The sequence below is a fragment of the Aspergillus pseudonomiae genome, assembly GCF_009193645.1.
Source record: "Aspergillus pseudonomiae strain CBS 119388 unplaced genomic scaffold BDV37scaffold_9, whole genome shotgun sequence".
NCBI classification, from domain to species: domain Eukaryota; kingdom Fungi; phylum Ascomycota; class Eurotiomycetes; order Eurotiales; family Aspergillaceae; genus Aspergillus; species Aspergillus pseudonomiae.
Window position 1 is genome coordinate 375,947 of NW_022476001.1, and position 25,319 is coordinate 401,265.

The window sequence follows — 25,319 nt, forward strand, 5'->3', positions numbered from 1 at the left end:
TTTTTTTTTTTTTTTTTTTTTTTTTTTTTGTTTTGGTTTTTGTAAAGGTGGGTAATTAATAACTCTATATCAACGCAGAAAAGTGGGTGGAAGAGGATCAAACACAAAAAAACATTCTAAAAGGCATAAAAAATCAAGAGTAAACGAGGGGAGGACGTGGCAGCCTGATTTATCATCGTCACAAAAGAACAATTAAGATAAGAATGAAAAGTATAGTAACAATGTTTAATCAAAAAGGAAGAAAGAAAATGGGCTCAGACCTTCTGACGTCTCGTTTACGACAACTGTGCATACACGTGCCTGAGGTGTGTATGCGAATATGTAAAATGAAGTAGCAGCAGTAGCAGGAAATGATGCGATGGAGGATACTTTTATTGCCCTTGTCAAAGGGGGAGGCGGTGGGTGAGATCGATGATGTTCAAAGAAAAATAGTAGATATTAACGGGAATAAGATGGAAAGACGACAGGGATCCGAGGAACCTAGCGAGGAGAAAATGGGATAGGGTCGGACGACGATCTGGGTTTAATAAGGGAATTTAATATCACCAACACATTCGTGGGGAGAAGCTTCTTCGTGGTTGATTGAGGATCGGTGGACAGCGCGGGGTTTTGATTTCTTTAGTACTGGAATAGCTAGTGGTGAAACTAATAGGGTCTTGTTGGTAGAAAACATACCACTAGTCACGGCTTGCTCCAGTCAGAAGCCTTAAAAGAAGGTAATCCATGGAGTGTAGCCGATCAGAGGGTTAAGAAAAATAAGAAATTATGGGCAAATTGAATAGCACACAAACCAATAAAAGAAATACGGTCAGTGGACTTACTTACGACGGGGCTGTCATAGGACGATGCGGGAATGGAGTTTGTGGGTGGGGAGGGAAAACGAGAGAAGGGTAGGAAAAAAAAAAAAAAAAAAAGGGAAAAAAGGAAAATGAAATGACCTGCACATGAAGTAGAAACTAATGAAATTCGGCCCTGGTTCAAATGTCAATAATGAGAATCTGCAGCCGATGGGTGATAAAAACAACAGACTAAGAATTAGAACAAGTAGTTATAGTATATAATTTTGTAAAAAAAAAAAATCTAAGATCTCGTAATTAAAAAAATTAAAAAACTGAGCGTGATATACCAAGAAGAGAACTCAACTTACTGATAACCACCAGTCTAATAGGGTTAATCAAGAGAGTAATGATCAATGATCATGAATGGAGGTGAGGTGGTGGACGTCAGTTAGCGTAGCAAATGCAGCGGAACAACCGGTTAAGTGGTTGGTTTGAACTTGTATGGATCCTCAAATGACGATCCATCCAGAAGCTACTTTGTTTTATCTTTTTATTTATTTATTTTTTATTATTACTAGTATACATACAGAGTATATATATTTTTTTACTTTCTTCCTTTCCCTCCCCTCGGTGTCTCTGCCTCTTTCAGGACCCTGATATTACTGAACTTTCCCTCGTCTATCTATTAGTCGATTATCCTACCTATCCATCAGTATGAGGTCTGTCCTTCGTACAGACGATCAAACTACCTTACTGCCGTCTTGTCAGGAAGAACCCCGATACTACTGGCACTGACAATATGCCGCTGCTCCATGATTGGACGGAGAAACACTAGTTACGGTGACTTCCAGACTTACCCGACATCACCGGTGATATTTCGCAGAAGTGGATCATGAACTTGATACCAACGTGCGGTTCTTCGACTATTGGCATTTTCCCCCATGGTTATAACTCAAGAAGGTGCCCAAACCAAGTGAGATGGCAAATAGCTTCATACGCTTTCTTCTGTTGGATATAGTGGTATGAAACAATAGCCAGAATTCGGAACGACCATCCGGTCCCATTCGATCCAATGCAAATGCCGAACGGTGTTTGTTCGATTGGGGGCTGTGAGATCTTCGGTGATAGTGGTGGTAGTAGTGCGTCTCCAGGACAGTCTTGCTCAAAATCCCTTCCTTTTTTTTATTTTTGATTTTTGATTTTTAATTTTAGTTTTCCTTTTCTGCTTTTGAATTCCTCGTTCCTTGGTCTTGTCGACCTGCATCTCAACATCTCCACGGGATTAAGCCGAGGGCTCAGATCGCAACTGTCTGTGCAGAACTCAACCATAGAAACTCAGGCGGGCAACATGTAATCCCCGTATTCGATAGACACAAAGAAGGGACATAACGAGGACTCACCCGATCTGAATGCAACGTCCTCGATCTCCATGCAGTGGAAAGCGGCCACATGTCCCGGCATGGATGACAAACGCTGGGTGGAGCGACACTAAGCGGAAACTAACGCCGCTGTTGAGAACTTGAGATTCGCTCTAACAAGCTCACTAGTTCAGCGCCATACACCGTCCTGCCTTCGGAAGAGGAGTACGAACTGGGTCTTTGCTAACTCCGAATAGTATTAGAGACGACGACCCAAGGGGGGGTTACACTTCAGCAATCGATTCTAATCTAAAATCCTTTCGTCGGTCCCTGTTACTTGCCGTCTTGCATGCAGCATACGAGTGCGGAGTAAGTGATACTTGCTCACTGGCTAAAGATTCCGGGTAACTTTGCGTGTCCCGCTTTAGGAGAAAATAATGGATTATCTTAACCAGCCCGATGGGGGCTCTTTCCAGTGGGCGCATCCCTATTCCAGTGTCCCATTCACGGTTGTATTCGATGATCGATCCAGGATTCCAGACCCATTCCCAGCGTCAAGTTAATGTTGAGCTACTCTATAAGGCCTCCAATGATCGTATTACGTTGTCAGTGCCTCAAAGAAGCAACGTTACGATGATCACGCTAGGATCGTGATTATGCGGATAGACATCCTCAATCACCTATAGATTGTACCCTACCACCCTATAAGCTGCGGCGCTATAACTCAAATACTATGAGCCACTGGGTAAGATACCTAAGTGAGATCAGACCACCACCGCGAGCAATCCTGGTCAGTGGAATGAACCGCCTGACGCCCGCTGGCCCATCTGGCCGGCACACCCATGCCCTCGGCTACCAGCTTCTCCAACCCGTCAGGTTGGAGCGAAAATTCGCTCTTTTTTTGTTTTGTTTTGTTTTTTTTTTTACCATTCTCCTCTTCTCTTCTGTATGCGTCTAGGGTTTGCCAATCCTCATGCTCAACTTCGCACCGTCCAGGATGATTTTCGATCCAACTAGAAGCAGGCTTGCATATGCTACCTCGGCTGTCGCTCCGAAGCCATTGCCCTTCCGGACGGATTTGTGATTTGGTATTCGTCCGTGAGCTTCTTATACTCACTACCTAGGTACCTTAGGTACCTACCCTGGGTCGCATGCTAGCGGTTGCCTCTCTGTCTCTCTCAGTTTCTCCCTTTTGGTTACATCCCGCCCCGTTGCACATACTCCTCGGGTACCTGAATGCCGGGATGATTTCTGTTTTACAACTGTCCAGCCCAATCAACTACCCACAGAGAGATATCCATCGGACTGGAGCTCGGAGTTCCGGCTGTCAATCCCAATCCCAGTGTGCTGGAATACTGCTTTTCCTTTTCCCCACCTAGTCAATATACACAGACAAACAGTTTGAAACACGGCCAACAGAAAATCAAATACAACCTAGGCAAATGCACGAACGACACCCACAGCAAGAAAGTCACCCCTGTACTTAGAGATTGGATGTGATCACAGTCGCAGTCATATTCCAATTATCTACGGTTTAGATCAAGGAGGCTTACTGAATGTCGCCACTTCTATATGGTTCATTTTTCGTGACCTATGGGTAACGGGCCAAGATGAGCAGCTCAACATCCATAATCCAGGTACTTAAATCAAGAGAGTTAAGGTCCAAAGTGGGTGGATGCAAACCCCGGAGATTCCTCGGTGCCTTAACCGTCCAGACAAGGATGAAGATTCGGTATAACTAGTGCTATTATGATGTGACCGATTACAGGCCAAGGATCCCTCCAATGGTAGGTACCTGACATTGACGCCTATCAGAACCTACTCTGACACTGAGTCGGTACCTAAACGACACGTAAGTAACATACCTCATCACCAAACGTTAAGTGATAGCTTCCGTCCAATAGCACCACTATCGCACACGCAGGGACCCCATTGACTACTAGCTTCTAGTAGCTGATGGACTCCAGGAAGCAAACAAACTCCAGGTCTACCGAGCATGTATCATGTATATCCACATCATAAGCTAACGTTATCGTCACCGTGCCTGTATCCACTAATCAAAAAAAAACCCCCCCCCAACCCAAGTTGTTCTAAGCGCCTCGGGAACGAACAATGAAAAGCATAGAGAAAAGAAGGTAAAAAAAAAAGGGAAAAACAAGAAGGCCCACGGGACTTCTCCGTTTCCCTCCTAACACGATAGCCCAACCTTCAGTGGGGCAAACTAGTATTATTCGATGGCAGGCGGCCAATTTGTTGAAAGTACTCCAGTAACCAGGTTCTGTTCCCTCTTGGCAAGGCGAGGGAGAAAAAGAAAACAATGAAATTAACGAACGCACACACGCAATTTTCTACTATCAACTCCACTCGGCCGCAGTGCCCTATAATTGTATGAATTATTACTACCTGCACTCCTATGTTGCGACAATGGTGGACATGATCCTTCCAGTTTAGCAATAATTATCATAAGAGAGAGAGAAGCAGATGTTTTGCCCCTCCCCACCACACCATTTACATCCAATAATTGTTCCCACTTCTGCCGGTTGATCGCCTATTTTTATATTAAATCGTTCTGTAGCATCCCTGTCGTTGTGGTTTCTTCGCTGAATCATTGACTGGCCCCATTAGCCATTTAGTTCACGCAAGGCGTTTAGTTAACTATGTCGGTACGACCCGTGTCTCCATTCCACCATATCTAACTTTTGATCAGAGCTGCTGACACCCGGTGGAAATCCGACTTGTCACTAGTTATTATCTTCTCCGATATCAATCTTGATGTGACCCCAGTGGTCTGCTATACACCGAGTATACCTCCAGGCTTCGTAAGACAATATCCATTCCTGGATCTGATTCCTGGTCCATGCATAAGGAAACAGAAGAACAAACCGAACACTACATCTCCATACATCTGCAAAGTCTCTTACCTGCCTGTTTTCCCTTTTTTGTTTATTTCCCCCCCCCCCCCCTCTGCATACACGTACCCAGCATTTCAACCCCAAGCGAAAGGTGGGAATCCGGGTCCCCACAGCGGATGTTGTCTCTGTGGATCCCCCTCTCATTAGGTGGACCATGGGACCGTCAACTGCTTTCCTTACGGTGTTCTGGTCCTATCATTGAACCGCGACGCAGACGCAGCCTGCATAGCTATGGATGATGATAAAGGATTGATGAGCGATGAAACTGGGTCCTCCTGACTTTTGGTCCTTTTAGTGTATGCATCTTGCAGAATTTTTTTTGTACCCTTTCTTCTTTTGCGTGTCCTTTGGTGCCTGGTTCGCTTTTTTTTATTTTTTTTTTTATTTTTTAACTTTCCTTTGGGGTTTCGTTCTATTTTGGCTTTTGCTGGCCTTTGTGTTGGCAAGTGCATGTATGTATGTCTGTATGCTTTGATTGTTGTAGTGTCAACTAGTTTGATGGGGGCGGTTTGTGGATTGGCTCATTCATTCATTCATTCATTCATTGATTGTTTCCTCTTTGTATATTCCTTTTCATTATTAAACTCTGCAGCAAACTAGGATTACGTCTGCTTGTCTACTTCCTTCCACGCCCACGGACTACTACTGCTACATCACACACCTAATATCCGCCTGCACCTGTAACCCTGGGCCCGTGTCCTGAGCCTTTACCCTTCCATCCAGCCCGTAATCGGCGCGCAGTACGTAAACTCGCTGCAGATGGTGCTTCATCGCTAAATCCCGATTGGAAGAGGGGTCCGCCTCTCAACCCGTGGAGCTGAGACGTTTCGTCCGTCCTGAACCCTTCCCCGTCATTTAAGGTGGCCCGCCAAAGGGTCCGAAGCGATGCGTTCCACTCCTCGAGGGATCGTAGTCGATCCACGTCACTAGTGCTTTCCACGACAACCGTTCCATTTTCTTGGTCAATTTTGGCGTTCAGCTTCTTGTCTAGGATCAGGAAACTCAAAATGTCCTGGACCTCCGGGATCGAGATTTTAATGTGCTTGGAGATGAAGGCCAGCGTAAACCGCGTGTAGGGTGCGATCAGCTTGAGGACGGCCTTCGTCCGCATGTTTCGGCTGACCTCGTCGATGTTCTCTGCGATGAAAGGATCGGCCAGGACATCTGGATTCTTGCTCAGGACCGCCTCGTACGCGTGGATATCGTCCCGCTGGAAGGCATCGACGAGATCGGTCATGGCCGAGATGCGCGGGTCGCTCTTGTAGGGCTTGGTCTCTTGCGAATAGAACGGGTTGATGTCGGATTTCATCAGCATGGTGGTTAGCACCAGATATTTGAGCACCTGGATACGTTGCATCGAACCCGCCTCGTCGTAGTTCCGGAACGACTCAAAGAAATCGCTCTGCGCCTCTTCCCAGTTTTCCTCGCTCATATGCATCTTCCCTCCACATTCCCGGATAATGCCCATGATCTTAGGATGCGGGACCGCCGACCGCACACGGAGGGCGCGCTGATACAGGGCTTTGAGTCGCTTATTGTTCTTCGTCTCGGCATACATTTGGATTTCCAGTGCGTATAGTTCCAGTAAGTACGTTCCTTTGCTGGGATCATCCGACCCATCTTCCCGCTGGCATGCCCGATGCAACTCCCGCACCTTCTTGCTCAGTTGACCGTACTCCTTGCGTTCTAGCCATAGGCGGGCCAGTTTAATATTGGTCTTCAGCCACAGACGCTCGTTATTTGTGTTCTGGAACGAATGTAGCGTCAACGAATAGAACTCTTCCATACACTGATAAGCCTTGTCGTCGTCCGAGCCCTTCTCGATGTAATCCAGCATGTTGTTGATAGACTTTTCGGAATAGTTTCGTGTGACGGCCGACTTGACGTAGGTAAGGAGTTCTCTGTAATGTTCAACCGCCTAGACCAATCAGCAAGACATCCAGACACATGGAGGGCGCTCAAGAAAGACCTACATCGCTGTATCGTCCGAGTTTGAATTCCAATTTTATCGCTTGCTTGAGACCTTTAAAACCCCTTCATATCATCAGCGGCCTGTCCAGCCAACCCGATAACTGCAAGTTATAGTTACCAATCGCCTTTCTCCTGCTCCAGAGCCGGTACCTCCAGGAACTCATCGATCGCTTCCTCCGGGTTATCTATCTTCATTTGTTTGGCGTTGTAGTATTTATTCTCGATCCCGATGTCACCCGACTCGTCGTCGTCCGCATCTTCGTACTCAAAGTCATAACTAGCAGGAGTTAATCATACGTTCCCACGGCCCCCCGTATCAGGCGGGAGATACGCACTCTTCGTCGCCAGAATCTTGCATGAAGTCATCATCGTCAGACATTTTGGGGTAGCTTTGTGAAGCTCTATTTTCGTAGTTTCGGGTATTTCTTGTCTATCGGTAATATGAATTTTAGGTGGAGGCCAGGGGATTTCGTAAGGGTACACGTGAAAGTCGTTCAGTTATTGTTGTTGTTTGAGGTAGATAATAGGCGTCGAAGAGAGTGTGAGAGACAAATGGAGCTTGCTGGCAGCCTATCGGAGGCCGGGGTTGTCAACCACCTTCTTTCTTCCGTTCCCCGCGCTACCACTGACTTAGTCCAAGGTCGATGGGTCCGACCGTACTTTTCAATCTTTCTTGATCAGGAATTGATCTGGAACTATTTGCAGTGCCTCGTTGCTTTGGTTATCTAGGCCTGATTGATAACCTATAGGCTACTACTCCTGTTTTCGTCTGAACTGGCCAAACATCTACATGAAACAGGAGAGGGTCGATGTCGCACAACATACGTCGATACGTATATGAAAGTAATATATATCCATATCGCTGTAATACATATCACAGACGACAGAGAAGCGTCATCAATTGCCAAAATCTAGAATGGACCGGTGATGTGGATTACAATTCATGTTGCAGTATAGTATGCTATCGAATATTTACAGGCTGGATATTTATATATAGTTGTTGAGATATGACAGGGAAATTTGAACAAACGCTGTGTCACTGCCTTAAAATAATTGCAATGTAGAAGGATTGCCCGTGATCCATCAGCTAACCTGTGATTTATTCGTCATTGGAAAGTGCTATCATGGTGGTAGGCTATGTTTTCTAAATTTATAACCTCAAGTTAAGACAGTGGAGACGCGGTATCGACTGAGCACACCGCAGCTTGATGACGGCATTGAAGTCTAGAAAGTAATTGCGTTAAACGTTGAACCTCTTTGTTTCTATTCTGATATGGATATGTAAATGCTAGTTGAGTAGCGTAGAACTCATCATTGGAATATATATGCAATGTAGCGAAGCAAATAAAAAATATGGTGTAAAGAAAAGACCAATAAGTAAGACAAAGCCATTATTTAGTTTGAAGCTTGTGCAAGCAGGTACCAGAAGACAAAACCCCATACATGGAGCACATGCGGATATCACAACCACTGAGATCCCACCAACAACAAGATTGCAACATAGTTTTGATATCCAGGGTGTGGCATATATTATGAGTACTGAACACTTCGTGAGATTCAGGCACCCCGGTGAGGCGAAATTAGACCTCAGTCCTTGGCAGATGAGGATCGTCTCATTCGCCGACCCTTTCAAGGTCCGATGACATCGTCTGCACGGCCCATGACCGGTGGCTTTGCTTCCCTCACCACCAGTGTCACAAACTCCTCATTTGCTTATCACTGAAGTGCAAAAATTATTATTTGCCCCATATTTCTCTTATATATTCTAGATATATACGTCTGTCCCGACCCAGACCTAATTGATCGCATCCCTTCCTCCCTTCTCGCTACTCCTCGCGCATACCGTACCAAATTCTTGAATACGATCCTTCCACGATGGGTTTGTGCGGGCGTCAGACAGTTGTCCGTCGGAAGATGGTGCTGCTGTTAGTAAAATCCAGGACTTTCACCACCCGGAGGACAGATTTCTAACCACTGGATTAGAGGTGACGGTGCTTGTGGCAAGACTTCGGCCTTGAACGTGTTCACAAGAGGGTAATAAACTTCTCCCGCCCGTTCTCTTTACGAGGTCCACTAATCCTTGGTGCATAGGTTCTTCCCAACAGTATAGTAAGATACACGCTCTTTCCCATGGTTATGCACGCTGCGATATTGACCTTACTACCCGCTCAGTGAGCCGACTGTTTTTGGTACGTACTTAGCCCCTTCCTAATCGTTTGCGTTGGCTAACCATGATCTCTCTAGAAAACTATGTCCACGGTAATCGCCTTCGCCCCTTCTATGTCCAATTCGTATATTCATAACTCCCTAGATATTTTCGTCGACAATGTACACATGGAATTGTCGCTCTGGGATACCGCTGGCCAGGAGGAATTTGACCGATTGCGTGCGCTATCGTACGAGGATACACATGTGATTATGCTTTGTTTCAGCGTGAGGAACCCTTGCGCCCTAGTATCGGTGGATATCGACTAAATGGTCGAATGTAGGTTGACAGCGCGGATTCGTTCGAGAACGTCGCATCCAAATGGGTCGAGGAGATTACGGAGAACTGCCCCGGTGTTAAGATGGTTCTCACAGCGCTCAAGTGTGACTTGAGAAAAGATGAATTCGAGAATACCAACCCGAACGCTATCACGTACGAGCAAGGTCTAGAGAAGGCGAAGGCGATCGGCGCTGTGAAGTACTTGGGTAAGTAACGTTGATGCCATGCGATCTGGGAGAATGAGTCTTATTAACCATCCAATGACAGAATGCTCTGCCGTTCAGAATCGCGGCATCATGGAGACTTTTTATGAAGCAGCCAAGGTTGCCCTTGAAGTGAAAGTCTCGGGATCGAATGCTTCCAAGGAAGGATGTGTCATCCTGTAAACGGTTCTCCCGTTGCAACTCTTAGCTTCTTTGACGGTTTCTATCGTTTGTTCGTATACCCTTTGATTTGTTTCTTATCCGTTGCGCCCTTTGGGACTATCCACGACGAGCTGCAAACGTCCCAAACCGAGTGCAACTGATCTTTATTATGATGTCAGCTCTTCAGCCTATTTGTGTGGCTATTTACTTTTTTCTCTTCTTTATATATACTTTGCTGCATCTTCTTTCCTAATTATGTACGCTTAATATTCTGGAAAAGACGAACTGACCCAGCTTGGAATGGACTCCGGCAATCACGCTTTACTCAACTGAATCTTTCTACTGCCGGGTATCATGTTTCTGGGTCAATGGCAGAAGACCAGGAGAATCAGCTCTATTTATTACTATTGCTAGACCTGCAGATGTGTACTATCTACCAATTCATGACTCTAATTTTGGATTCCAGCTGCATAGCATAATCTACACAGCTCCGAAGCTAGTATCTATACAAACCCGCCAACCAACCACCTAATCCACCCCAAGCACATCCTCCTCCGTAACTCTATACACCCCCTCAATCTTCTCCCCCTTCGCACCTTCACCACAAGCAAAATCCTGATTTATCCTCTCCACAAACGCACTTACAAACCGCTCCGCAACCTCCCCAATCTCAACCCCAGACACCCCCTGCCCTTCCAAACTCGTCGCCTCCCTCCCCTCCAGCCCACACGCCACAATCTGCTTAAACCACCACATCGGCTCCTCCGTCACATTAAACCCAATCCCATAACTACTGATATTCCGCCGCAGATGCACCCCAACCGCCGTGACCTTCTTCGGCACTCCCTCCCCGCCCACCGGCGGCACCCACACCCCCGGATCCTCCGTAATCAATCCCCGGATCCCGTACCCGCGCAACACATCCACAACACTATTCTCCAGCACCCGGATATGGCACCTCGGCGTGAGTCCCAACCGCCGCAGGTCGAGGATCGTGTAGGCTACCATCTGCCCGGGGCCATGGTATGTCGTTTGCCCGCCGCGCAGCGTGGGGTGGTACTCTGCGCCGTTGGCGGAGGTGAGGAGCGAGCGGATCGGCTCGAGCGGCGGCGGGAGCGAGAGCGCTGCTGTGGGGCTTGTGTTGGAGGGTGGGAGGTCGCGGCGGCCTGTTGTGTAGACCGGGTTCGGAGTGAAGGTTATGATGGTTGGGTCCGGGGGGTTTGTGGTCGGCAGGGATTCTTTGGGAGTGAGCTTTTTGTGGGCGAGGAGTCGCGTTGTGAGGGTTTGTTGTAGGTTGGAGACCCGTGTGAAGGACGTTATGTCTGGGATGTGCAGGTGGGCGAGACGCATTTTGGTGAGGTTTTCGGTGGTGTGGTGTGTTTTAATTAGGGGCGCATGTTCTGGTTGCGTGCGATTGAGGGCTTTTTGACCGGCTTGGGGTCGTGGTGGTGCTGGATTTGGAGGTTGATGGATATTGCTGGTAGGGCCTGATTGTATGGGGTGCGGAGTACTCCGTATGTACTAGTAGTATTGGGATGTGATCATGTGATCGATGATGTCGACCGTTACTGGTGATCGGTTTAAGGACGGGGGTTTGAAGGTGAGTGTTGTTTTGAATACTTTATGGTAGGTGTTGTGTGATGTTTGATAGGTACTTTTTCTTTTGGTCCTTGTACTACGCATTGCGAGGTCTGTAGGGGTTGGACGGCCAGGCATGATCTTAACTCCGGCCATGTAGTTATCAAGCTGGGGAATGCTAGAGTCATCGCCTTAGATATCGCAGTGATATTGTCATATTATACACATGCGGGAAAAGAAGGGTTTTAATGCACGTCAATCGTAATGCACGACCGTCAGTCACTCGATAAAATTTCCTGTTATACTGCCAAAGGAAAATGAAACTCCATCGCGAGATGAGAAACTACAGCTATTGCGACTCCAAAGTACCATTGACCAACGGCGCAGATTGGCCTTCATCTTCCAGGACAACCTGCCAGTCCCGTACGCCTCCTTTCCAGTCTGCAATTCGACCCTCACGTACCCGGACGGTGACCACCCGGACGTCATCGTCGATAGCGATGCTGGGCCTCCGTTGGCCGGGTTGTTGCGGCTGCTGCTGGCCAAAGAGCCCCATTTCCTCCTCGAAAGTGTTGTTCTCCAGATGCTGCTCTTTGCACCAAGCCTCCTCCTCAGAACCAGGCTCCAGCACACGGGCCGAACCGGCGATGGTAGTAGAGATACTTGATAGTGCGCTCGTGTTCAGGTTCAACAGGAGACTGGCCAAGGACGAACGGGTTGCGGCGGGAGGCGGGGATCCGTCGCGCTGACCTCCGGGGTTGGGTGCACGAGTGGGCGGACGGTGTGACACCCAATCGTGGACAAGCAGGGAAACATGCGGATTGGTCAGAAGATGATTGGTCTTGCGAGAGGAAGGATTTGTAGTCATGATAATCGTTGGATACTGGTCGTAAGGCGTCGAGGGCAGGTAGGTATAGGACATGAGAGAGACATGAGGGGTCAGACCGTCACATGTTGCCAGGTGAAGCTAGCGACAGTAAGTCATTGTCTTCATAAAATTACCAAAGACCAATCCAAATCAATTTGTAGAGCGGAAACCTACAAATCGTGAATTCTTCAAGCATGCGATGACCTCTTGGGGCAGCGTGGTGGCCACATGTGGATGGGTTGTCGTGGCTGATGCCTCATATGAGAGGGGAGGGTTCAAAGTATCCGTCATGGTGTCTGCGCAGCGTATACGATACTAGTCATATAATGTTGTACAATGTTCACACAAAGGTTCCGATCGTCGATCTTAGCTGTCGATACAGGCTGAGCCGCTAACGAGAGGGAAAAGCGAAGCGTTGTTCCCGTGAAGCTGTGGCGGGGATTCGACGGTCGTAACCGCATTGAGCCGGAAACACTAGTCCGCTTCGGCTCGGATCAAGCTCGGACCATTTAGCGGCGGTTGCTTTCCCTTCGACGTCATCGGGTATTTGAGCTCTTTATGGGCAGTAATGCTACGTAGTAGTATTTGGAAGTCCGTGGTAATAGTACTTGGTACTTGTAATTATCCCCTTGCTCCATGTAGACATACTCCTGCAGATCCTAGGTGGCTTAGTTTGCCCCCAATATTAGGAAAAGATGAGCTGGACAGTTGTCTCGTCATGTTTGAGATCAATAGACGTGGAGGAGGATAAGCGTCGTTTTCGTCATAATAACCTAAGTTATGGAGCAAACCGCATTGCAGATCGGCGAGAACGTAGCAAATTACAGAACATGTCCGTTGTGTATGAGCGACCGATAATGTCGGACTTATTGTTCAATTGCAGCTGGTTCATACGTTTCTAAGTAGGTAGTGATTGCAATTGGTGGCGTTGCTCCTCCAAGCAGCCCAATCCGCAAGCGTGGCTGTACTACTAAGTACTACTAGTAGTATTGGGTGTCGTGACTGCCAGAGTCAAGACTTCTTCCCCGCACTCAAGCTGTTTCCCCAGCTTTCGCCTTCGACCTTCTTCCACCTCCCATCCTATCAGCTCTTCCATCTTCTGCAATCCGTGTGTCACTTAATTTACTAACTCTGCAACTTGTCACGATCTGTGGGCAGTATCCGGCAGCCATTGTCTGGATTTACTCTTCTCCGCCTGATCATCGCTGACGAACAAACTAACTGCTCTCATTTGATTCGAGTGTAACTCCTGCAACACCTCCCTTTTAACCGTTCGGCAAGCCATCGCGTGTCGACAGCAACCTTACCCCTGTCCTTCGTCTGTGCTTCCACATTGTCCCCCTCTCTTAAATCCCCTCTTGTATCCTCTTCATAGCGTGCCTACTCGTTGTCACCTCGCTGTTGTCAACTTGCGTCGCTGCCAACCAACTGTTGTGGTTGTCCTGTTTTGAAAGTTGCCCTTTTTTTCTGTTCTGTCAGAAGCATTTGTCTTAGCATTTTTTTTTATCTCGTCTGCACGGTATTTTGTTTGTATACGAATAACAAGCATGCTCGCACAACGCATTTTCCGACCGGTGTCCTCGCTGGTCCGGCCTTTGAGCTCCTCTGCTACTGCCTACCGCGCTCCATCCATTCGCGACATTACCCCCACCTCAGCCGAGGAATTTGTTGCGCGTCAGAAGGAGTTCCGCGAGAATTTGGAGGTGGCTCGCAAAAGAAAAGAACAGCAAGAGAGTCAGTCTGTCGATGCCTCTACTTCTGCCTCATCATCCCCTGTGTCCCGTGATCGCTTCCGTGAGTACGCTACCGCTCCCACTGCTCCGGGTGCGAGCAATGCGAGCAGTAACTATAGCCCTGCTGTCTTTGACGCTGCCCAAGTTCTTGATAATAAGGCATTGGGCTCACTTTCTACCCACCGTATTCTAGGAGAGGAACAACAGCAAGAAGCCAATCAATCGCCTAAGCGCGGTCCGTTGTCTTCGCTCATCTACGGAACGAAGGAAGGCCAGCAACTTGACAAGGATATCGAACGCTCGTTCTCCCAAGTCCTCGCTCGCGGCAAATACGTTCACTCGATCGTCTTCCACGAGGTCAAGCCCGATAGAGTAGACGAATATGTTGACTTGGTAGGGCAGTGGTACCCCCGCATGGCCGGCACTGAGGAAAACAGGGTGAATCTGGTGGGAAGCTGGCGGACGCAAGTGGGGGATAATGACACCTTTGGTATCTCCAATCAAACTTGATCCTTTCCTGACCCCTTGCCATATCTGTGGAGTCAGAGTGCTAACACTAGCTTTGCAGTCCATATCTGGGAATACCAACGGTATGAGGGCTATCACGCATCCCTTCACAACATCTCCCGTCATCCGGAGTTTCCTGAATTTGACCGCAAGCTGAAGAGCTTGATCAAGAGCAAGAAGACGTCACTGATGCAAGAATTCTCGTTCTGGCCAACGACCCCACCCCGACGACTAGGCGGTCTTTTTGAACTCCGATCCTACACTCTTCACCCCGGTAACCTTTTGGAGTGGGAATCGCACTGGAGAACAGGCCTCAGGGCTCGCCGCGAAGTCATGGAGGGGGTTGGCGCCTGGTTTGTTCAAATTGGCGACTTGAACACTGTGCACCACCTGTGGCAATTTGCGAATCTTGAAGAACGCAAGATTTGCCGGGAGCAGTCATGGGGTATCGAGGGATGGGCAGAGACGGTGCACAAGACTGTCCCTCTCATCCAAAGCATGCAGAGCCGGATTCTGATTCCTATGCCATGGAGCCCCGTTGGCTAAATGCATTGTACTCCATAGTCCAGGTCGATATGCGATGATAGGCAAGGTCTTCGGGAAGCGCCCAGTCCACGGCGAGTACTCTACCGAAGGAAACCGAGTATCAAGGTTGTGGATGAACCAAGATCAATGGGGCGCAAATACACTGTATGGCTTGGAGAACAGAGTCCGCCGATCTCTGGGGGAAGAATGTAACGGTTGCTCCAAGTTTCAGGCATTATTTACGGAGTACGGAAAGCTTGGTCGCTCCACTATCCACTATCGAATTTCAACTAAAGCAGCCATAGGGCTCTTAGTGTATCCAATCCGCACTAGCATTATCGTCATTTCGTTTATCATTGTATTTAGAAATGGATTCGGGAACATCGTTCCACTGGTCTTTTCTCCAAGTTTACGTGTATCACATTACTTCTTTCCCGATGGATTCATATGCTGCCTCGGGTTGCTACTAGCATGCTTTCTCTACCCCTCTTTTCTCTGCAAATGATGGACGACGATCAGGCAAGTGACAACCATCTGTGCGAATGCACCGTGGTCTTGGGAGATGACCCGGTCCTCCCAACAAAAATACATCCAGCGAATGAGAGGACACACGTGGGTTGAGGAAGCCGGCAGAATTTCTCCACCAAACTTCAATTCTGACGACTCTCGTAATTCGATGCGGATTCCTTTGCGACTCCCCGCGCGGCATTTCTGCAACAGCGGTTTTTGACCGGCAGAAAAAAAAAGAAAGTAATTAATGCCTGCTAAAAATTTAGTACTAAAAGGGAACATCAATCAACAAGAGCTGCGCGTATCCTGTTTTTCTTTCGTCTCGTTCGTATTTCGCTTCTTCCTTTTGTCTTTGGCTTCCTTTTCTATCCTTGGATCTTTTCGACAGCCCAACACCTACTCCCAGACTTTCCCTTGTCTCTAGTCCTGTTCTTTCCCCCTTTCGGAGTGACACCTTGCCTTACTGTCCTTAATTTCACCGCTATCTTTGTAAAGCCCCAAGGCCCCAAGCAAAAATATTTCTTCCCACCGTTCTCTTCGTAGCCGGACGGACAAGAAGAGTTTCTCCCTGGAGAACAAGACCAACGCAACATGGTGTACATCCGGCAGCATCAGCTGCCCAAATTGCGGGAATACCGCTATGCGGGCGTCGACCACTCGCTAATAAGCCGATATGTCCTGAAACCATTCTATAACAATATCGTGATCAAATGTTTCCCCATGAGCATGGCGTGAGTAGTGACGCTTCTTCATTCCCACCGGTATCCGGCCTGGCTAACAGCCTGCTTGCCTTAGTCCTAACGCCGTAAGTCTTTAATTCTCCGACTCATGGCAAGAACGGGAATTAACCGAAGACTGGTAGATCACCTTAACTGGTTTCTTCTTTGTGGTAATCAACTTCCTCACGATACTATGGTACAACCCTACTCTAGACCAAGACTGCCCATCTTGGGTTTATGCCAGCTGCGCCGTGGGATTGTTCTTGTACCAGACATTTGACGGCGTAGACGGTATTCAAGCGTACGACCTCTCTGCCCGTCTCTTGATAGTTGCACAACGCTAATCCGGTCATAACAGACGGAGAACTAAGCAAAGCGGTCCTCTGGGCGAGTTGTTTGACCACAGTGAGGCAAACCTACCCTTGGATGGCAACCCGGCACTAATTCATCTTTCAACCGACAGGCGTTGATGCGTGCAACACCGCTTTGGGAGTGTTGATCTTCTGTGCAGCAATGAACTTTGGCCAGTCATGGGCTACTGTTGTGACCCTTTGGGGATGTACGTCGTACTCTGTGCCAGGTAGTAGTCAAGAGGCTAACGTGAAATAGCAACCATGACATTCTATGTTCAGACCTGGGATGAATACTACACCCAAGTGCTTACCCTCGGCATTATCTCTGGCCCCGTGGAGGGTGTCCTGACACTTTGTCTGGTCTTTGGCCTCACGGCTTACATGGGAGGAGGTAGTTTCTGGCATCAGTCAATGCTGGAGACCGTCGGTGTTCCAAAGTTGGATGCCATCCCGGAGCAGCTGTACGACATGCCTTTTACGCAGTGGTATCTGGTCTACGGCGCGATTGTGCTCTTCTTCGCCACTGGATCGAGTATCGTGCATGTCATGCAAATTCGGAGAGAACGTGGACAGGACCCCATTGCACCACTATTTGGTCTCCTTCCCCTTGTTGCGGTGTGGGCGTTCGTGCCGGCCTATCTCTATCTTCAACCGACTATCTTGGAGAACTACATGGTCCCATTTGCCCTTTACGTGGGTCTGGTCAACGCATACGCGGTGGGCAGGATGATCACTGCACACCTGGTCAAGACCAGTTTCCCTTACTTTAATGTACTTCTTTGCCCCCTTGCTCTTGCTGTTCTTGACAGCGCTGGCTCCATTCTCGGTCTGTGGCCTAGCGTACTTGGCGGCGGAGACGGTCAGATTGCATTCGTATACGCGTGTCTCGGTCTGGCGATTGGTGTTTATGGAAGCTTCATCGTAAGTCCCTCTTGCCCCCACATGTTCCTCGACTCGAGACTCATCAGACCACAGCACGACATCATCACCACGATATGTGACTATATCGACATCTGGTGCCTTACTATCAAGCACCCCTATGTGGAGAAGCAAACCGCGAATGGACAAGTGGATGCAGTTGAGAAGAAGATGAGCTGAGAGATAGAGTGCCAAGATTTCAAGTGCATATCAACTATGCGAAGACTGCCGCCTCTCAGCTTCCCATGGTGAGTGTGTCATACACAGATGAGAGTTTCTTTCCGATTTTAAGTTTGCTGGATTCATGTTTCGGGTCAAGGCATTGGAGCGTTGGGTTGGCTTTCTGAATTGGGGGTCATGCTGTATAAAACTGAAACAAAGATGTCGGGCCATTCATCCTGCGATGCATATGGGCTGGAAACCTTTGCGTCACATGTGATGTCTAAATGTTTGATTAGGTTGATAGAACAATACTACCTTAATGTTGTAACGTGATCTTGGGGCAGAATGTCGAATGCCTGGTTGCCATATCGGGTCAAGGATCCATGGGACGAAGGGACGGTACAAAGTACCGCGGGGGATAGCAGGGAGAGTAATGACGACGGCAACAATGCGATGGCTCTGGAAGAGTCCATTCGGGAAAGGACCTTTGGGAACCTTGAACGCCGTGAGGTAAGCAGAATGGCGGCCGTTGATTGGGGGAGATTCGAAACGGTACGGGGTAAAGCTGCCGGAGCCGCCAAGACTCCTCAAAGAAGTAGTGTTAGCGAGGGCTTGAGCCCTATTTTCCCAGAAAGGGCCAGTGGGTTGAACGGGAGCAGTGAATTCCCTTCAGAGTTTGCCCTCTCCACGAGACCACCTTCTTCGTTCCTCACCCTTCAAGCAGGCCATCTCCATCAGCGCACCATTCAACTTTTATCGCTGATCGACTTTTAGTCTCGTCAAGATGGTAGGTTCTACCCCGTTTTGCCCACCCATTACCTCGCGGACATCCCTTCGACATAAGCAAAGATAAGGAGTGCGACTCTGCATCTCGTGCTCGCCATCGCCGTCGCCTCCCGAAGCCCGCTCCCATCGAAATCATCCAAGGCCACGCTGCTAACCAGAATTTTTCTCCCCCGACAGGTTCTCGCGGTCGACCTTCTCAACCCTACGCCTCAGGCCGAGGCCCGCAAGCACAAGCTCAAGGTATGATAAGACACCAATTCTGGGAACCGACAGAGTTGGTGGGTTTGGATGGCTGACTGGTACCCTCCCGACGTTATAGCAACTTGTGCCTGCTCCCCGCTCCTTCTTCATGGACGTCAAGTGCCCCGGCTGCTTCACCATCACCACCGTTTTCTCCCACGCCCAGACCGTCGTCGTCTGCGCCGGCTGCTCGACCGTCCTCTGCCAGCCCACCGGTGGCAAGGCCCGTCTCACTGAGGGCTGCTCTTTCCGCAGAAAGTAGATGTCACGGCGCAACCAGGCTGGAGCGATGATGAAAGACATGTGGCGTTTTTCGATGGATTAATCTAATCTTTTCTTTGAGCAAAACTCAGATAGAAGATGGAGTCCTCGCCCCCTTGCGAGAAAACCCCTCAAAAAATACAAAGGTTCGAAGGGAAATGAGAAGTACCCAAGCAGGCGCAGCCATTTCTATACCAAGTTTCCACCAAAAAGCGTACATGGAGGGAGTTCCGGATATCTGGCAATGATCGGTCCATACTATATCAACCTTTGCCTCTTTTTTGACTACTATCGAAACGTTGTTTGCTTTTATTCTTGTTTTATGCTGTGGGATCCGTACGACATGATCTTCTCCCGACACCTTTCCCGTCATGGAAGGATATGACGGGTGGATCCCACCATGGGGCATATCTGCATGAGCGTTGCCGGTTGATTCACGTATTCGGATGTCAAGGGATTTGAGTGTACATTCCTCCCCTATGACGAAGATGAATAACTGGTTGCTGGCATTGCTAGGACGGCGGATGTGACTACGGGTGAAACTTGGATCCAGTCCGGCAGATAGCGCTTGGTGCTGGCAGGATGTAGAAATACGGTCCTGTTGTAGGCTAGCCTATCTGATCCGGACGTTCAAGCCGTGTACATCCCTCGATGCTATGCAATTGTATTCATGTTCCAGATTATCCCGTGGATTGCCCTTGTAGTACCCTTGTAGTACCCCTGTAGAGATGATCCCCGTAAGTACCTGGTCCCACTGTAGAGTAGATGAACGCAGCCACTGCCGTACATTGCTTTGGACGGTGGAGTACTATTTAGGCCACATCCGTCCTAGGCGTCTTCATCCTCTGTAGTATAGAGAGTTGGCTGCTCCACAGTGGAGCCTTTTTAAACATGTACTTCTAATTACTGCGTAGATACGCGCTTCCTATAACCCCCTCTATCTTCAATTCCCGGTCTCAATATCCTTTAATTGAAGAATCTAGAATATGCAATATACCCGCGCCGGTGGTCTATTTCTAAATTCCGCTCGACATTCGGACGTTACCTGATTTTCATAAGGAGAATATCGACTAGTTTAATATTCCCACGTCCCGTTCACACTAACATTGAACTAATCCAGACGTAGCCAGCAAATCCTCCAGGTTCTCTCCCATGTGGTGCAAGCCCTGGGAATTAATTGGACGCTCGTAGAGGCCTTAATTTAAAGCCAACCTCTCTAGACTGAGGAGGACTATTTAGGTAAGGAGGTAGCGTTAAGCGACAGGATCAATACTTGTATTGTCATCACCGTTGCTGCCAGTGTTCCTTGTCTCTCTACTATTCGAGAAGCATGGAATTTCCCTCGTGTTAAGTTAGCTTTGTATGCCGGTACATTATAGTATTCTTTAATACTCTATAAAAAACTTGTACACATCGACAACCCCGAAACGAAGTCAACCATGGCCATTCAGTCGCTTTCACAACCAAGCCCTAGTTTCAATTCCAACTAGATCCTATCTCATACACGCACCACAATTCCAAACAAACCAAAACATGTCCAAGCTTTAGACAGCATTAACCGCCTGGGCCTTCTGCTTGATAGAATCCCCAAAGTCCAGTGAACCTCCCCCCATCATGAGCATCATCTGTGCCATGGGCCCGCTGCCCTCGATCAGCTGCTCAGAAAGAACATTGCGGCCGCGGATATCCTGGAACTCTTTGACGGTGGCGGGGTCTGCCGACTGGAGCTTCTGGGCGTCGATGCTCCTCAGTTTGTTGTGGGTGTTGCGGATGAAGTCATGGATGTAGAAACCCGTTGGGTGGGGTTGGCTGCCGGTCATCATTGGGTGGGATTCGATGGCTCTGTTTGAGATGGTTCTTGGTTAGTTCATGTTGGTTGTGTTTACTATTGTTTTTGTTTCTTTGGGGTTTGACGTATGGTAGAGAGGTAAAGAAACGAGTGATTGGTATTGGTATAAGAACGTACGCCAGGAGCTCGCTCATGCGGGTGTCGAGGGTCTGGATCTTGTTTGCGTCGGCCATTCTGGGTGGTTTTCGGGTTTATTGTTCTGATAGGGATACTTCGATAATAGTGATGATGGGATTTGGTATAGATGGATGTCTTTGTTGATGTAGATTTTAAATTTAAAGAGGGGTTCAACTTCTTTTCTCCACTTGGTGGCTTATCTTATCGCCTGATTGGTACCTGAATGCGTTCTTCAGGAAATAAGGAATGGAACCAGTCCAAGTTGGACTCACTTTTTAGAGGGGTACGGGGTATGGTTCTTTGTTTCTGAGTTTCGACATCATGCTTAACGTGCAGGTAGGTATTTATGTATACACACACCCTGGGCTGAGTGCAATTGTTTCTGGAAGTTCAGGAACACAGAATAATACTCGTGTCTCTCTTGAGTATACACCTCGCATGGCGACCTATAGTAATGCCTGAAACTTGCCAAGGAAAAGGAGTGCCAGGGCCACCCATGTATTCTGTGTAGTACTTTCGGTCTTGTTGTTTCGCAATATTCAGCCTCGGGTATTTTGAGCCACCTTCCCCAGGGACCTAAAAGTGCAGTGTCACAGGGAGGAGTTTGTGCATGCAGATGCAGTATTCATACTTACATGATCTGGTGGACGTGTTGGCTTGTTATAGGTCCTCCCATGCTGTATACTCCCACAGTGCATGATTCTGATGTAGGTGTATACCTACAATCACATACATGCAAGTATGTGCCTTCGGGACAGGGTATCAAGAATCACTGAACTGATCTAGTATTCCATGTACTCGGAGAAAAATACACTAGCTAGGATGAAACTCCAATTGATTCCCACGTCCTGCAATGCAGTGCCAAACTGGTCTGTTTCTATACATACCATGGAGGGGGAAAATAATGCCACCCTTTCCCGCCTTCTTATCTTATCGATTCTACGATACAATCCATCAAACTAAACCATACTCATTCCCCGATCAGATCATCTCATCATCCCAACGAATCCTCCAACAGCCCCTCCAATCCGAACCCTCCTCAACCCATTCCGACAAATAACCAAAAGAGAGAAGGGGAACCAAAACCTACCAAAAACAAGCCAAAATGTCCAAACAACCCCTCAAACTCCTCATGCTACACGGCTACACGCAATCCGGGCCGCTCTTCCACGCCAAAAGCCGCGCCCTAATCAAGCACCTCACGAAAGCCTTCCCCCTACACGACGTCACAGCCACCTACCCGACGGGTCCCCTGCGCCTCAACCCGGCCGACATCCCCGGCTATGAGCCCACGCAAGAAACCCCCGCCGAGCCCCTCGAAGCCTACGGCTGGTTCCGGCGCTCCAACACTGCGTCGCCGCCCGAATACCTGGGGCTCGAGGACGGGCTTGCGGCCGTCGCAAAAGTCATGTCCGAGGAGGGCCCCTTCGACGGCGTGATCGGGTTCTCGCAGGGTGCCGCCATGGCCGCCATGGTGGTTTCGTTGCTCGAGCCGGGCCGGAAGGAGGCGTTCGAGAGGTTTTTGGATGCCAGTGTTGCGTCGGAGGGGAAGGCCGAGGCTGATGCGGTTGTCTCGGGGGTGCCGTTTCCGAAGGCGTTTGAGGGCTTGAGTCACCCGCCTTTCAAGTTTGCGCTGTGTTATAGTGGGTTCCGCTCGCCTGGCGCCCGGTATCGTGGGTTTTACGAGAGTCCGGCGTTGCAGACGCCGATTTTGCATGTCTTGGGGTCGTTGGATGCGGTTGTGGAGGAGTCGAGGAGCAAGGCGCTGGTGGAGGCTTGTGCGGGAGATCCGGAGAAGGAGGGGAAGGTTGTTTGGCATCCAGGTGGTCATTTCTTGCCGAGTCAGAGGCCGTATTTGGATGCTGCGGTGCGGTTTATTAGGGAGCAGTTGGAGGGTGGTAACAAGAAGGATGCCGAAGAGGAGGATGTGAATGATATGGACTTGCCCTTTTAGATTATAGATCTAGACTTAGAGTGTTTTGCTTTGTCTTCCTCTATAGACGCCCATGGAGATTGTCTGATGATATACGATTAGCTTGGGGAAATGGCATGGCAATCGCCGGCGCAGCATCATGTATATAGCATGCAAAAGCATTAATCCATTTCTAGATAGTGTCTCGTAATTTTACACGCCGTGAAACCAGCGCCATTGCATAATCGCTGACCACTTTCTAAACCAACCCGCTTAACGGGCCTTGCCCTTCTCCCGAGTGGGGAGGATACGGGCCATCATCTCTTCCTTGGTGATCAAGTGATCAATGCGCTCCAAGAGCCCCAAGAGGCTCTTCATGTCGCTACTCCATTCGTTCAACACGTCATCAGCATCGCGCGGCTTGGCGAAGTTGATCAGCCGCGCGGGACGGTCGATCTTCGCATAGATTGTCTTCGATGTGACCAGTTCACTGATATACTTCTCCGTCTCTTCCTCAGTCAAGTCCAAAAGCTGGGTCAACCGGCCCATCTGGATCCGCGTGTAATATTTGGCCACGACGCGGACATTGTGTTCAATAACCCGCTTCCGAAGATCTTGCCACCTCTTGAATGATTGGTCGTCTGCAGACTGGCTGGCCTGCGGGCTGAAGACATCGGTATTGCACAAATGGGGGCCGAATTGCTGTCCAATGGCCGGCCAGCGCATCAATTCGCTGATGGTGAAAAACTTCAGAAGCCGGTTCTCCACGGGGACCATGGAAATTCGAGAGTCCGATTGGATACGGTGCAACAGATCTGACTGTTCGTTGTCATATGGAGACAGGATGATGTAGTAGATAATCCGGGCCAGAACCTACGTGGTCATTAGCTTAAGATAAGCAATATCATGCCAAACAGGAGTACTTACTGCTCGCAGCTGCTCTGGGTTGTTCTCTACCGACTCCGTATCCAGCACTTCCCGATAATGTTTACAGACATCCAGGTACTTGTAATCGTGGTTTGAAAGGATGATTTGTTGTTCATAGTAGCGGAGCTTCAGATCCGTTACATCGTCATCAACTTCCATCGGGGGCTCATCCGGAGCACGGGTCTTCTCCCTCTCCTCGGCTTCCTTCTTGAGCTTCGCGATCTCCTCGGGGCTCTTCTTCGGCTTGCGGTTGAAGTAACGCTTATTGATCTTGCGGCTCAGGATAGTTGCTTGTGTCCAGTCGCCACGCTCTATGCAAAGGGCCACTTGTTCCAGGATAAATTCGGTCTTCTCTCTTCTGGTCATCGATCCGAATGTCTCAACTTGCAGTTCGCAGAGGGTGTCAGCGGCGGCATTGAGATCGCCTTGGGATTTCTTAATATTCGACAGAATGCGGGTGACGCGGGCTCTTTCGACTTCGACAAAGATCTGTGCAGTGTATTAGCCATAAGCTGGACAAGACAGAGGCTGTCGAGGTACCCACCTTTCCCTCAGTCACAGTCCGGAGGGTCTGGATGACAGACAACTTCACATCCACGTTGGGTGTCTCATCCAGGAATCCCATTACCACTTGCACCATCTTTGTAATGGCTTGTTTAAGTTGGCCATGCTTCTTGGAGAGAAGAAGGACTTGGTCGTTGAGAAGGCTCCAGTCGCCGGAGTTTTTGCTGAGCGTTACGATAGCGACGAGAAGACGGGATGTAGTTGGGAGATCAGAGGCCTGAGTTAGAACTCTGTCAGCATGGCAGAACATCCAGCAGGGGCTGTCATATGTCATACCTGTCTTGCTTGTTTCTCCAGTCCGAGCAGGCTGTCAATAGCGCGTTGAGCGTCGGTCTACCAGTCATGTCAGCATCACACTCCAGTATAGCCATATCAAGCAAATCCAACCTTGGCGATCTCCTCGGCCTCGGGAATTAGCTTGTCAGCATCCTTGGAGAAGTCCTTCTCCGCCTTCAATAGTCCGTCAGCCATGATGACGGATGTTATGACGAAGTTTGACGCTTTCGGAGTTTATGATAGAGGGTATCAAGACGGAAGAGTTAAGAGTTCCGAAACCGAGGGATGGGAGGTAGATGGTGAGAAGATGCAACTGATAGCGTAGTGACGGGCTGAGGATGGGAACGAACATGGAGCTTGACGTCTACTTGCCAGTCAAGCTGCCCGAAGCTCTACGTCACGTGATATTGACTCTAGTTGGGTGACTAAGGCATCAGCCAGGTCAACATCAGGGGAAGTACAAAGGAGGCTTCGTCAAGTTCCTGGCCTTCCGTGTTTACTTTCTATTTGCATTTTCCTCCCCAGATGGGCATCATGGGTGTTCTATGTCAATCCCAGTCTTATCTTGATTGAAGTTCGAGGATTTCCTGTTGGATCCTTCCAGTGTTCTAATATGCTGATCGTCAGAGAACCACCATGCTGCA

The 25,319-nt window shown here is 48.8% G+C and overlaps 11 protein-coding genes across 11 annotated transcripts; 7 read left to right on the forward strand and 4 right to left on the reverse strand.

The window, feature by feature from the left end:
* The first annotated feature begins 2,834 nt into the window (after window positions 1-2,834).
* Window positions 2,835-3,192, forward strand: BDV37DRAFT_223405 (uncharacterized protein). The gene has a single exon (XM_032080212.1). The coding sequence runs from the start codon at window positions 2,871-2,873 to the stop codon at window positions 3,093-3,095; it is 225 nt and encodes a 74-aa protein (XP_031945156.1). The 5' UTR covers window positions 2,835-2,870; the 3' UTR covers window positions 3,096-3,192.
* A 2,408-nt stretch (window positions 3,193-5,600) lies between these two features.
* BDV37DRAFT_240191 (putative COP9 signalosome subunit 2 (CsnB)) lies at window positions 5,601-7,611 on the reverse strand. Its single transcript, XM_032081047.1, has 4 exons — window positions 7,356-7,611; window positions 7,139-7,297; window positions 7,023-7,083; window positions 5,601-6,967 (listed from the first exon to the last, which is right to left on the reverse strand). The coding sequence occupies exons 1-4, from the start codon at window positions 7,397-7,399 to the stop codon at window positions 5,711-5,713; spliced, it is 1,521 nt and encodes a 506-aa protein (XP_031945157.1). The 5' UTR covers window positions 7,400-7,611; the 3' UTR covers window positions 5,601-5,710.
* A 982-nt stretch (window positions 7,612-8,593) lies between these two features.
* Window positions 8,594-10,526, forward strand: rho3 (Rho family GTPase RHO3). Its single transcript, XM_032081048.1, has 8 exons — window positions 8,594-8,945; window positions 9,004-9,054; window positions 9,112-9,129; window positions 9,193-9,209; window positions 9,265-9,279; window positions 9,332-9,453; window positions 9,510-9,711; window positions 9,773-10,526. The coding sequence occupies exons 1-8, from the start codon at window positions 8,896-8,898 to the stop codon at window positions 9,889-9,891; spliced, it is 594 nt and encodes a 197-aa protein (XP_031945158.1). The 5' UTR covers window positions 8,594-8,895; the 3' UTR covers window positions 9,892-10,526.
* Window positions 10,060-12,607, reverse strand: BDV37DRAFT_297481 (putative pyridoxamine phosphate oxidase; the record flags this gene model as incomplete). The annotated part of the gene is made up of 3 exons (XM_032090337.1): window positions 10,060-11,270; window positions 11,818-12,415; window positions 12,491-12,607. The coding sequence occupies 3 exons, from the start codon at window positions 12,605-12,607 to the stop codon at window positions 10,399-10,401; spliced, it is 1,587 nt and encodes a 528-aa protein (XP_031945159.1). The 3' UTR covers window positions 10,060-10,398.
* Window positions 12,608-13,341: 734 nt separating this feature from the next.
* BDV37DRAFT_240206 (NIPSNAP family protein) lies at window positions 13,342-15,792 on the forward strand. Its single transcript, XM_032081049.1, has 2 exons — window positions 13,342-14,539; window positions 14,618-15,792. Exons 1-2 carry the CDS (start codon window positions 13,864-13,866, stop codon window positions 15,100-15,102), a joined length of 1,161 nt encoding a protein of 386 aa, XP_031945160.1. The 5' UTR covers window positions 13,342-13,863; the 3' UTR covers window positions 15,103-15,792.
* Window positions 14,910-15,792, forward strand: BDV37DRAFT_223486 (uncharacterized protein). The gene has a single exon (XM_032080213.1). The coding sequence runs from the start codon at window positions 15,137-15,139 to the stop codon at window positions 15,584-15,586; it is 450 nt and encodes a 149-aa protein (XP_031945161.1). The 5' UTR covers window positions 14,910-15,136; the 3' UTR covers window positions 15,587-15,792.
* Window positions 15,793-15,854: 62 nt separating this feature from the next.
* On the forward strand, window positions 15,855-18,147 carry BDV37DRAFT_240208 (aminoalcoholphosphotransferase). Its single transcript, XM_032081050.1, has 7 exons — window positions 15,855-16,322; window positions 16,387-16,396; window positions 16,454-16,611; window positions 16,669-16,715; window positions 16,774-16,869; window positions 16,920-17,584; window positions 17,639-18,147. The coding sequence occupies exons 1-7, from the start codon at window positions 16,183-16,185 to the stop codon at window positions 17,759-17,761; spliced, it is 1,239 nt and encodes a 412-aa protein (XP_031945162.1). The 5' UTR covers window positions 15,855-16,182; the 3' UTR covers window positions 17,762-18,147.
* Window positions 18,148-18,430: 283 nt separating this feature from the next.
* BDV37DRAFT_240213 (40S ribosomal protein eS27) lies at window positions 18,431-19,713 on the forward strand. The gene is made up of 3 exons (XM_032081051.1): window positions 18,431-18,530; window positions 18,707-18,769; window positions 18,849-19,713. The coding sequence occupies exons 1-3, from the start codon at window positions 18,528-18,530 to the stop codon at window positions 19,029-19,031; spliced, it is 249 nt and encodes an 82-aa protein (XP_031945163.1). The 5' UTR covers window positions 18,431-18,527; the 3' UTR covers window positions 19,032-19,713.
* A 659-nt stretch (window positions 19,714-20,372) lies between these two features.
* BDV37DRAFT_240214 (uncharacterized protein) lies at window positions 20,373-21,126 on the reverse strand. The gene is made up of 2 exons (XM_032081052.1): window positions 20,997-21,126; window positions 20,373-20,872 (listed from the first exon to the last, which is right to left on the reverse strand). Exons 1-2 carry the CDS (start codon window positions 21,050-21,052, stop codon window positions 20,575-20,577), a joined length of 354 nt encoding a protein of 117 aa, XP_031945164.1. The 5' UTR covers window positions 21,053-21,126; the 3' UTR covers window positions 20,373-20,574.
* An 839-nt stretch (window positions 21,127-21,965) lies between these two features.
* On the forward strand, window positions 21,966-23,365 carry BDV37DRAFT_223533 (alpha/beta hydrolase). The gene has a single exon (XM_032080215.1). The coding sequence runs from the start codon at window positions 22,102-22,104 to the stop codon at window positions 22,948-22,950; it is 849 nt and encodes a 282-aa protein (XP_031945165.1). The 5' UTR covers window positions 21,966-22,101; the 3' UTR covers window positions 22,951-23,365.
* BDV37DRAFT_223524 (proteasome regulatory particle lid subunit RPN5) lies at window positions 23,066-25,013 on the reverse strand. The gene is made up of 5 exons (XM_032080214.1): window positions 24,787-25,013; window positions 24,676-24,732; window positions 24,380-24,616; window positions 23,836-24,324; window positions 23,066-23,781 (listed from the first exon to the last, which is right to left on the reverse strand). The coding sequence occupies exons 1-5, from the start codon at window positions 24,868-24,870 to the stop codon at window positions 23,182-23,184; spliced, it is 1,467 nt and encodes a 488-aa protein (XP_031945166.1). The 5' UTR covers window positions 24,871-25,013; the 3' UTR covers window positions 23,066-23,181.
* Window positions 25,014-25,319: the final 306 nt, after the last annotated feature.